The 12,305-nt window shown below is 43.3% G+C and overlaps 1 protein-coding gene and 1 pseudogene across 4 annotated transcripts in view; one reads left to right on the plus strand and one right to left on the minus strand.

Moving 5' to 3' along the window:
- The first annotated feature begins 461 nt into the window (after positions 1 to 461).
- Positions 462 to 12,305, plus strand: part of PRUNE2 (prune homolog 2 with BCH domain) — a 296,154-nt gene continuing 284,310 nt past the window's right edge. For all 4 annotated transcript variants that reach the window (XM_070375739.1, XM_070375740.1, XM_070375741.1 and 1 more), the window contains exon 1: positions 462 to 687. In XM_070375739.1, the coding sequence (XP_070231840.1) occupies positions 652 to 687 (36 nt within the window). In that variant the 5' untranslated portion in view covers positions 462 to 651. The remainder of the gene's footprint in view (positions 688 to 12,305) is intronic.
- LOC138988938 (small ribosomal subunit protein eS4-like) lies at positions 8,693 to 9,496 on the minus strand (annotated as a pseudogene).

Raw genomic sequence — 12,305 nt, forward strand, 5'->3', positions numbered from 1 at the left:
AGTGTGTCCCCTGGCCAGGCCAGCAGAGCCGGCTCATTAAGTGACCATTGGAGCTCTCTGTAACTTGCCAGCCAGCCAGGAAGGCGCTGGCCGAGGAGGGGAGCTCTCTGGGGGCCTCTCTTCCCTCTTTCCACCTCCCCTGGCTGACAGCGGCGGTGCCTGCGGCAGAACCTCCCTCTGCAGCAGCCCCTTGCACTTGGCTCGCACTTCTGGGCGCTGTCCATGGTTGCAGCATCTTTCGGCGCGCCACGTCAGGAGGCCGCAGCGGGGCCCTGCGATTGGCGGAGGAGCCCCTCGCCATCCGCCAACACTCCCGCCCCCGCGCCCCAGCCCCGGAGCTCCGGCCCCACAGGCGCGTGCCAGCCAGCGTGCCAGGAGCGCCCTGGGGCTCCCGGGCGTCACACCCACTTTCCTTATTAGGGGAGAGTCGGACGCTCCGAGCGGGCGGCGGGGCTCGGGGTGGGGTGGGGAGCCCTGGGAGGCGACAGCCGAGAGCTCAGCCACAACCTCAGCCGCCTCCGAGCGGTAGGAGGGAGCAGCTGGTCGCTGCGTCCCAGGCGGCCACTTTCCGGGGACCCGGCTCCTCTCGCCCGGGAGCAGATAGTCCTCTGCGCCCTCCGGGTATCTCCGGTCCATACCTTTCTCAACGACATGGAAGAATTTTTGCAGCGCGCCAAGTCTAAATTGGTAAGTTGAGGGCGCAAAGCTGTGTGCGTTGGTTCGCGCGCGCGCGTGTTGATGGGTGGGCATTACAGCAGAGGAGGAAGAAACAACTTTGCCACTTAGTTGTCAGGGAGTGCGGGCTGTCCTCTGGAAAGAATCTCTGCGACTCTGGGGGCTTACACCAGGCAGTCTGTCTCCATAATCCGCCCCCAGAGGCAAAGCGCCGGGTGGGGTGGTGGTGACCTGGTCGAAGCTGGGCGCTGTGTGTCCAGCTCTGATCTCTTTGGCTTGTAGTTGGAGAGACGCAGATCCAGTCAAATCAACAGTTTGCCCCAGAAGGCTAGAGGATAAATGGATGTGGTGGTCCTTGCGATAAAAGAGCCCAGACTTCTGCAGATGCAGTACGCTTAAGTGTAAAGGGAAGCTGTACTTTAGCTGAAGGGGATGACAAAACCTAAATGAGGAAGTGGTAATGCCGACCTAGAGGAATGTGTGAGAATAGCAGTTTACCCGAGCATCCCTTACATGGGGCTTGCTCCTTCCTGGATCGAGTCTCTCTGGGCCCTATCTGTCTCTTGTGGCAGAAGCAGAAGGGGAAAACCTCAACTGTTGCTGTTGCTTTGGGGTTTTCCAGATTATCTGTCTCCTGGAAGCAGACCAGCGTGTTGGCTGACTCTGTTTTACTGTACTGCTGTCCAAACAGTGAAGGGTAGTTTCTCACTGTGTATACTGACAGTTGCTATACATTCTGGAACAACAGAGTCTAGCAGTTTCTTGATTCCAAATTGTTTTGGCTCTCCAGCATTGCAGTAATGAGCCTAATGGAAATGTTTCTCTTTTGGCACTTAACAAAAAAGCTTTTGCCCATTTGGAAGCAATATCTCTAATGAACACTGAAAGCACCTTTTATAGGCCTGGCATAGGAGGAATTGCATAATTTATGTTGCCTTTAACCTTTAAACCTTCATAAAAGCCAAAATACAAAGTCTGCATTAAGATGACGTCTTAATCACAAGGCACGGTATTTGCAGGGTTTTTTTTTTTTTTTTCTGTAACTCATTTACCCTTGCACAACAAAGGGAGTGAAGATGAATGTGTGATTCTTACAGAGATTTAACTGTAAGTATCCTTTAAGAGACCTTTAAAGTTGACTAATGCTAATATAAATACTTTGTTTTCTACCTTAAGCCTCCCAGAGACTGATAATCTGTGGGGATTTCAGAATAGAGGAGGTTTGTGATTGTTTCTGTGTTTACTGCTGACCCTCTTGTGGGTTTACTTGAGCACATGAAGGAAAAAACTGAAATACTTGCATTTCTTTTTTTCTTTTTTTGCATTTCTGATAGTATAACTATGCTCTTTGTTCTTTTTCTAACATTAAGTGAGAAATGATCAAAAAAGATCAATTTTGGCAACTTACTCATTTTTTCCATGGATAAAAAAATGTTGCTCAATCATCACGCAGTTGTAAACTGCACCTGTGTTCCACTCCTGTAACATTTATTTTAATAATAAACATTTAGATTGTGGGGTCTGATGTGAGCAAGCGGTTTGTCTCATTTCCGAAGAGCAATTGCTGAGGTGAAAAATTCCCTGTTTCAGATTAATTAGGTTAAAGTCATGCTTAAGTTTATTTACTGAGTCCTTTCATTAGAGGAACAGTTGCTCTTCATCATTAAAAAAAAGATGACAGGAAAAAGAAGTGATTGTTTGTAATACTATTCCCAGTTTCCTGCTTTAGCTGGAAGACTAATTACTGCTAATTTTATCTTTTTTCTTGTAATAGGTTTTTTGTTAGCGATCACAAGTAATCTTTCATCTTTCGCCACAGTAAAGGTGGTTTGGTCACTTTTAGTGTCACATTTTCCCCCACAAATTATATTTTCTAGATAAATCAAAGTTTTACTTAATATACAACATTCAACTATAGTAGTAGGTAAACCTTTTACTTTAGAGGAGATATATATGTATATATATATTCACTCTTTGTTTAGGAGAAAAAAATTAAGTCAGTAATTATGGCATTCATTTGTGAGAGGTTTATTCACAACAGAATTGTAGGGTTTTAAAAAAGTAGGTTAATTCTTTGGGAAACACTTTAGGAAGAAGAAAATTATCATGCTGGTTCTCACCTAGACTTTATTAGACCAGAACTAGATTGAATTTGGTGTTATCTTTAAGCCATTTTCCATCAGAAGTTGATATAGATTTCTCTCTATGAAACCTAAAAAAATGTCTAATGGGCAGGGATTATTTCCTACCTATTTGACTTCTTTCTTTGATATTCTGTACATATGATATATATCTTTTAATGATTTGAAATAACCAATTCCCTTTTAAAGTCTTAATGTTACCAAACCAAACTTGGGTTGGCTTCCCTGGAAATAGAACTGCATTTTCTTGTACCATAACCCAGTGTCAGTAGATTGGCTTTACTGAGTACAGGGAAGCCAACCCAAGTTTGGTTTGGTAACATTAAGACTTTGAAAGGGAATAAACATGTATAATATCATATAAGAAGTGAATCACCAGTCCAGGTTCGATGCAGGATACAGGAAGCTTGGGGCTGGTGCACTGGGATGACCCAGAGGGATGGTATGGGGAAGGAGGTGGGAGGGGGGTTCAGGATGGGGAACACGTGTACACCAGTGGCGGATCCATGTTGATGTATGGCAAAACCAATACAATATTGTAAAGTAAAAATAATAATAATAATAATTAAAAAAAAAAAAAACAAATGCAATGTTTATTTCAGGTTCCAAACAAGGAGTCCAGTATTTAGTACTCAAAAGGCCTGAACTCCCCAATAACTTTTAGGGAAAGGTTTTAAAAGTCATGGTGAGGGACAGGGGCATTGTAGGGTACACGATCAACTCATGAGCATTCTTCTGATTGGTTGGTGATGAGGTAATTGGGACCTCACCAGTTTCAGACCTTCTCTGGTTCCAACCACTCTGGGACCTATGTGCTTGTGGGCAGCATATAGTTAACTTCTACCTGATGGGGGTTTCAGTGTCTGAAAAAGAGCTCAAAGGATATAGCTCAGAATATTATCTATAACTCTTAAGAAGTCCTTGACTTTTTTTAATGGCTAAATTCTTATGATTTTGTCTTGTTTTTCTTTCTTTCTGCATTTTTTTCACTTCCCTGATCAAATTTATTCTTTGGAGCTCAAGGAAGGCCGAGGAGGTTAAAGTTTTTCCTGCAGAGGCAGATGGAGAACGCGGGAGGGGAGGAGTCTGCTCCAGGCAGGCCCTGTAGGGTCTTGTTGTGTTGCATTAACATAACCTCTTCATCACTGGAGCTAGCTAGTTTCAAAGACCAAAGAAATTTTAAATTGTAAAATGGAATTACTGTTAGCCGTAGATAAAATCTCCAATAACCAAAACTTTGGAGAAATTGTTTGTATGCCCTTTCTTCTGACTAGGAGCATTTATTATTCATCTGTCATTGTGAGGAGAGAAGCTCTGCTGTTCTAGGCCAGGCCCTTGGGTGGAGCAGAAATCTTTGAAGTAGAAGGAAGGTTTTTCATTTTTAATCAGGTAGCTTGAAGCTTATTTCTATTGAAATTGGGAGAGTGGTCTCCTAATTCTTTTTTCACCTCAGTTCTGCTAGTCCTCAAACTGAGGCAGATTCAGTTACTTAATCCCATCCGACTTTTCCTTAAATTTACCCTTCTGATACTTCCCCTTCATTCGTGAGAATATGTGGTATTTATGAGAAATGACAAAAGTAAACCTCAAGTATGGCCTAAGAGAGATCACTCTCTTCTGAAGCTCAAATGCTTCTCAAGGGGGCCTGCCTCCTGCCTGGTAAGAACTGGCTTGGGTACCTGCAGTTTCTCTGTAAAACACCTTAGCTGAAGGCGGAGGACAGCAAGGGAAATAGTCACTCCTTCCAAGCACAGTCTCTAGAAGTGGTGCCTTCTTGACAACTAGGGAACTGATTCAGTTATTTTTAAAACAATCAAGACACTAGAATTAGCACCAGGAGAGCAAGACCCCCCAAGGCAGTAGGGATGGAAATCAAAGGATGATGCTTGTTACCTGGGTTCCCTTCCCTTTAGGAGAACTCAGCTATGTTTCTTTTTCTTTTTTAAAACCAGTATTTATTTTATTATACAGGAGGATGAATATATCTTCCTGTTTTTACTGACCATTTAGAATTTTTTCCCAGTCTATTGAGAATTGTTTTGCAAAGCAAAAGATGATTGTTTTGCAGAGAATTATTTTTCAAAGTGATCCTTCAGTCGCTGTGGTTTATTCCTTTCTAAGTTTCGGCCATCGCAGATCAGCCTGAACAAGTCATTTCTGAGGGATAACCACACATCAGTTCAGTTCAGTCACTCAGTCGTGTCCGACTCTTTGCGACCCCATGAATCGCAGCACGCCAGGCCTCCCTGTCCATCATGCTGCTGCTAAGTCGCTTCAGTCATGTCCAACTCTATGCGACCCCATAGACGGCAGCCCACCAGGCTCCCCCGTCCCTGGGATTCTCCAGGCAAGAACACTGGAGTGGGTTGCCATTTCCTTCTCTAATACATGAAAGTGAAAAGTGAAAGTGAAGTCGCTCAGTCGTGTCCGACTCTTTGCGACCCCATGGACTGCAGCCTACCAGGCTCCTCCGTCCATGGGATTTTCCAGGCAAGAGTACTGGAGTGGGGTGCCATCGCCTTAGGTAACCCTTATTTTGAAAAAGTCATTATTTGATCCTCCAGCTATGTTTCTGATCTGGATACTCACTGCTCAAACTAGAAATAAGAGCAAAAACACATTTTCTTTTTCTCCTGCCAGTGCCCTCTTGACTTTTCCACCTGCCCATTCTGAGCTGAAATAGGGACAGAGATCAAATTCCATAGTTCCAGATCTATCTTTACATTTTAGCTGCACTTTCCATTTTCAGTTATACCATTTCTGTAGTGATATCTTAGTCATTCTTAGACTCTTTCTGTGGTAAGAGAAATTGAAGATGGGGAGGGAATGAGGGCTTTGAGCCCTAGCCTGTGATTTGGCAAATGTCCTCCAATGTCATAGTGGTTAGCTCAAAAAAGTGTTCAGGCCAAGACAGCCTTATGATGTCAGTTAATGGTCCAAGTTCCCATGAACTTTGGAGAAAAAGAGGAGCTAAATGAGGAATGAGACCCCTGGAATTCTGACTGGCAGGAAGCCAGGGTCTCTACCCGGGGCAGCCTGGCCGCTGAGCCTCTCCCACTGCCAGACCACACCAGCTGATACAAGTCAAGGGGTGCTCAGGGCTGGGGGTAGCTGCAGCCCTCGTGCCCTAGAGCTGGGTCATGAGCCAGCATTGGGGGAAGTGTCAGCTGCAAGCAGAAGGATACAGGGCACATCAGTATCCCAGAAATGCTGTGGGGAGAGGGTCACTGTCACCGCCAGAGTCTGGGGAATGCATCTGCCCTCGAGCAGTGCCGGCTGCAGGTGAAAGGCTCATTTCTGCAGTGGAAACTGGTCCATATGTGGACTTCTGTAGTAGAAAAATCCTGGGTGACCCTAAATGTCAACTGACACTCTGCTGTGTGGCATAGGGACAAGGAAGCACATTCAGAACTCCAAAGGACCAACCACATCAGAGTTGATAGAGGAGATGAGGTTTCAAAAAAAGAAAAACACTGCAGTGTGTCTGCAGAGGAATCATCTTGATTGGAAATTGAGAAATATATCCTTCCTGACTTCCTTTATAGAAACAAGGTCATATGTATCAATAAAAAGCATCTTTAAAATGAATGTTCCATGCCTTTTAAAGGGCCATGGTGGTAAGGACTAAGAAGGATGGAGATGCTGGTAGAGCAGTTTCATTTGGAAAGCTGAGCTCATTCTGATCACAGACTGCAGGATCAGCTCCCTCCCCATCATAAGCCTGGGCTGGCGCACTTGAGACTGTGCCTCCTGTCAGAGCATTCCCAAGCCTGAAACTCAGGAATCCAAAACACTTTTGCGAATGTGGTGTCACCGCCTTAGGGGCTGATGAGAAAAGAGCCCTTGATTGCCTTAGTCCTAGAGTCAGCTCCATTTCTCACTGCCTGAACTTTCAAATTGGAGAGCTGTGGTTTGTTCTGGCCCCAGGGCCAGAGAATGAGAATTTTTCCGGGTAAATCTCAGAGTAGATTGGTCTTCTCAAAGATAAAGAATTGGTGACTGCTGTTCGGACAGCACCTCGGGTCTGAGAAGATGCAATCAGGTGAGCAAGGACACTTTTTAATCAGAAATTTGGGGAATATTTTATAACTAGCTAAAAAAGCGACAGCTTTTGTATAACTTGTTTGTTTCTCTGTAGCATTAATTTGGGCAGATATTAGCAATGTTTTAGATTTGGTATATCCCCCTGGGGAGCTCTTGTAAGCAATAGTGGTCTAATGATGGATGGGTCACTCTTCCTTTACATCTACTTCTCCTTAGGGTCCTAGATGAGCAGAGAAAAGGGTGAGGGGTAAACACCTGGGTCTGAGTGAAGGCTTCAAAAGAGGAAAGAAGCTCTGGGACCAGAGAGGTCAAGTGCATGGTGTTGCCTTGGTCACTGATTCTTTTTGAACCCTAGAGTGATGGAGCTTGGAGTCTTTCTTTGAAAAGAAACTGGGGAGGGGCAGGGCTGATGTATTCAGGAGGCAGAATTCACAGGAACTTTGATATGACTGGTGTTCTCTGGGTTTGTGCAGTATGCAATCACACATTGCATTATGATTGTAATTGTATTATTACAATATTACATTTGTGCACATTGTAATTATGCACAATCACACATGGCCACCCTGCCACGGGTCCCAGAGTAACCTACTCAAAGTCTCTGGCAACGTTCCAAATCCATTTCTATCTGAGCTCTGTGGCTTTGGGCTTTGGTTTCTAAGGAAAAATCATCTTTCTTCTTAAGAGCTCTTGGGAGGCTAATTGGGCACTAGATCGCCCTGAAAAATTAGATCCACAAAGGTTAGGTCAGAAAAATTAAGCTGATATTACAGCCTTGGGTTTTTAATCTGAAAAATGAGATAATGACACCAGCTTTGCAGCCTTATCAGAAAGCCAAAATAATGTACCTACAGCCCTCGGCACAGAGCTTGAAACAATGGCTACTTTTGTTCCTTTGCCCCCAAGGTGTCCTTTCCTGCAGTTCCTTGTCTCAGTGAATGTCATTAGTATTCATCTGGTTTCTCCAACTGGGAACTTCCTTTTCCTCTATCCCTTCCCCACCCACCGAATCTCAGACATCCAGATGATTCCAATGGCCAGCTAGCCAATTGATCCCCTGCAGACCACTCTCCTTCCCATTGCTGCCAGCCAATGTGAAAGTGTCTTTTATTTCTGTCACATCACTCCCTTAAATCCTTCTTATCACTTTCCATTGCTCTTAGGAGAATAGACAACTCTCTTACCCTGACCCTAGGATCTGACTCATCTGCTGCCCAGCTTCTGCTGGCTCCTTCTCCTGGTTTAAATAACCCCTACCTCTTCTTCAGATCAGGCGAAGATGAAGGGAAAACTTTGCTGAATGACCCCTTTCCACCCAACCTCCCAGTTCATGAGTCTAAGTCAAGGTTTTGGGTGATGTTTTTAGATCATTTATCGTAGCTTGTTATTATATCTCTATTGGGCATGTGTGTTTGATTAATGAGAGTAGGGACCAAGGTCTCTGTATGGATTTGTTCCAGAGACCTGTACTCCAGAACCTGGTGCAGTGCCTGAAGCTCAGTAAATGGCCTTTGTTTGTTTGTGAGAAGCTTTTTTTGGGCAATTAATCATTCCTCATTATCTTTAATTAAGCCCTACGTGAGGGCTAAGTTGCTTCAGTTGTGTCCAACTCTTTGCCACCCTGTGGACTATAGCCCACCAGGCTCCTCTGTCCATGGGATTCTCCAGGCAAGAATACTGGAGTGGGTTGACATGCCCTCCTCTAGGGGATCTTCCTGACCCAGGGACTGAATCCATGTCTCTTACATCTCCTGTATTGGCAGATGGATTCTTTACCAATACCACCACCTTGGAAGCCCAGTTAAGCCCAAAGACCTTTCCAATCATATTTCCTAGAGATCATTTGACGCATTGCTCTCTTTAGCTGCCAATCTCTTGTCTCTGTGTTCAGCAATGGTTAGACAGATACTTTTTTCTCAGAAAAGAAATCCATGGTTTGTTGCCTTTGCAATAACAAAAATGTTGGAGAATGGGGAGGCAATGATGCTGCTGTTGGCGTCTTTCACATGAACCACACCAAGAGGACTAGGTTGTCTCTTTCTGTTGGTGATCGCAGCAGAAGATTGTTCAGTTCTTCCCACGGTAGTGACTCTGGTCACCATATACAGGTTACCAGTATCAAACTTGTTGAAATCAGTCATCTTGCCAGATTTGAAATCAATCTCAGTGGAGTCATTCATTTTGGAAGGGAATCAGGATAGTGGATGATACAAGCATCATGGGTCACCAGATGAGGGATTTTTGGTGCTACAAAGATCTTTCTTACTTTGCACAAATTGTACTTGGCTCCTCAGGTATAATTCAGTGAACAACAAAGCCACCCTTGTGTTGCAAATCAGACAGAAGTTTTCCCCTTTCTTGCCAATGCTGGTGACATCCTTAAAGCCAGCAGGTGGGCTGTATCAATTTGGACCTTGCCATCAGTCTTAATGAGCCATTGCATGCAGATCTTCTTTACTTCATTTCCTGTCAGCAAATACTTAATCTGTTCCTTAGTAAAAGATGAGGGGAAGGTACCCTCTCAGCTCGTGGGGACCAGTTGATGGATGAGGAGCAAATGCCCTGGTCAGTTTACTCAGCATTGGATGCTTTGGAGCTGCTCCAGCCTTCAGGGGCTTCTTGGGGCCACGAGTCATGACTGCATGTGTCCCAGTCTTTGAGACCTCATGGACTGTAGCCCATGAGGCTCTTCTGTCCATGGAATTTTCCAGGCAAGAATATTGGAGTGGGTTGTCATTTCTTACTTCAGGGGATCTTCCCGACCCAAGGATCAAATCCTTGTCTCCTGTGTCTCTTGCATTGGCAGGCAGATTCTTTACCACTGAGCCACCAGGGAAGCCCTGAGCCATGACTGTGCTAAGCACAAAAAGGTGGAAGTGTTTTTAGAATGAATGGAACCATAAGATAAAAGCCTTGCAGAACTCATAAGACACTATAGTGGCCAAAAAATGAATAAATGGATAAGCAGATGCAGACTTTTAGAGACCTGAATCTGGAGAAGGGCTGGCCATAGTATATGGGAATTCGGGTTGGTTTACTAGAAGGAGATGAGAAATGTTAAGGTCGAGGAGTGCCATACAGTGATTTTATGTGGTACACACTTTGTACAAAATGTTACTGTAAAATAATGAGCCTAGTTTTTATGCTAATTGCTTGGAATCTGTAAGAATTGGTGGATTAAAGCATGGATGGATTGGAGAGAGGCAAGGAAGGGTATGGGCACTCTGCAAAACCACACTGGGCATCAGTAGACAGAGTGGAACTACTGGAGCCTTAGATCTTCCACTGTGTGGTCCAAAGGGGAAAAATTAGACCCCCAGTCCCAGCCATTTCACCAAGCTGGCCCAGCTTGTTCTGCTGCTTCTGGGCCAGCACTAATGTCATGAGACTAGCAGGGAAGATTTTTCAGTCCTTGATAGGAAAGTTGAAGGCCTTCCAGACTGGCCTCATCAGTCAAATGACATTAAGACTGTTGCAGGTGTGTATGTACTAAGACAAGAATATCTCTTTCACCCACAGTAATAAAAACACGAAAATGATCACGGTGAATAGGAGAGCCAGGAAGCCCTATTTACATTTTATAGAAACAGGGATGATTTTAATTTGACTGAAATTTGTTGACTATCTGTCTTATCCCTAAGAAATATATTTTTCTGCTTAATACTCAAAACAGCCTTGTGAGGTAGCTATTATTTCCTTTTGCAGTTGAGGAAACTGAGGTTCAGGTGGGCAAGAAGTTTGCCCAAGTTTTCAAGTCAGTAGAGAACAGAGCCAGTGTTTGCTCCCAGGTCATCTGACTACCATTCCAGGACCCACTCCCACATCTGTGTCTTCCCACCAATATCCTGAAACATTTCATTTTCTTTAAATAAAATGCAAGCAACTTGGCAGGTTTATGGGAGTGTTGGGTAGTGAGTTAACTTTGACCCAAGAGAGGTTCATTTCTCTGTTTTTGATTATTTTATATTAAAATATCCTTGGATAATTGACTAATCAATCAATATTATTGAGAACCTACTATGAGAAAGTTATGGTGTGGGACTATCTATGATTTGGTTGAATAAATTGGGAGACTGTTTCACTGTATGCCCAAGTGAAAGAAAAATAAAAGACCAATAAACTACTTGGAAGATAGGGCCTGTGACTAGCTTTTAGAGTGACTGGAAATATTGTGGGTATTTAGTGAATTTTTGATAATGAGAATGGATTTTTTAAAAAGTTAGAATTTGCCCCTTAGTTGCTATCAAAGTTGTGAGTACAGTTTTTGGTTTTCCAGATTCCTCATTTTTTTTGAACAAACAACTGAGTTTTTAATGTCCTACAGTAAGCTTCCTTCTGCTTTTTAGATTTCTTATGTTAAGAACTGATACATGAAAATATGTGCAAACATTATTTCAATTTAGAAACTTATTTAGATTTAGTAGTATTATATATAATATTAAAGGACACTTGCTCCTTGGAAGAAAAGCTATGACAAACCTAGACAGAGTATTAAAAAGCAGAGACATCACTTTGCTGACAAAGGTCCATATAGTCAAAGCTATGGCTTTTCCAGCAGTCATGTATGGATGTGAGAGTTGGGCCATAAAGAAGGCTGAGTGCCAAAGAATTGATGCTTTCAAACTGTGCTGCTAGAGAAGACTCTTGAGAGTCCCTTGGACAGCAAGGAGATCAAGTCAGTCAATCCTCAAAATCAAATCAGAAATCAACCCTGAATATTCATTGGAAGGACTGATGCCGATGCTGAAGCTCCAATACTTTGGCCACCCAATGGGAAGAGCTGACTAGTTGGAAAAGACCCTGATGCCGAGAAAGAGTGAGGACAGGAGAAGGGGGTGACAGAGCATGAGATGGTTGAATGGCATCACCGACTCAATGGCCATGAGTCTGAGCAAACTTCAGGAAATAGTGAAGGACAGGGAAGCCTGGCGTGCTGCAGTCCATGGGGCCACAAAGAGTCGGATACGACTGAGTGATGAGCAACAATAACAACAATATAGTGAAGTTCTCAAAAATGCATTTTGAGCCAAACCTTTTTCCTCTGTAATTTTATCATTACCATTTCATTTATGAATAATGTACAATTAAATGTGAGCTCCAGTTCAAATCCCAGGTTCTGAATATAGTCAAAAGAATTCTTTTAAACTCACTATTAACCATAATTTCCATATCATTATTAAACATATTCATACACATTATCTTTTTAATTGGAGTATAGTTGATTCACAGACATTCACAACTTAGTGTTGTGTTTGTTTCAGGTGTATAGCATAGCGATTCCATTTCATAGATATGTGTATATATATTCTTTTTCAGATTCTTTTCTGTTATTGGTTATCAATTATTGAGTATAGTTCTCTATGCTATACAGTAGGTCCTCACTGGTTATCTATTTTATATATCAGATCAGATCAGATCAGTTGCTCAGTCGTGTCTGACTCTCTG

Source organism: Bos mutus, chromosome 8, assembly GCF_027580195.1.
Source record: "Bos mutus isolate GX-2022 chromosome 8, NWIPB_WYAK_1.1, whole genome shotgun sequence".
In the NCBI taxonomy this organism is placed as follows: Eukaryota; Metazoa; Chordata; class Mammalia; order Artiodactyla; family Bovidae; genus Bos; species Bos mutus.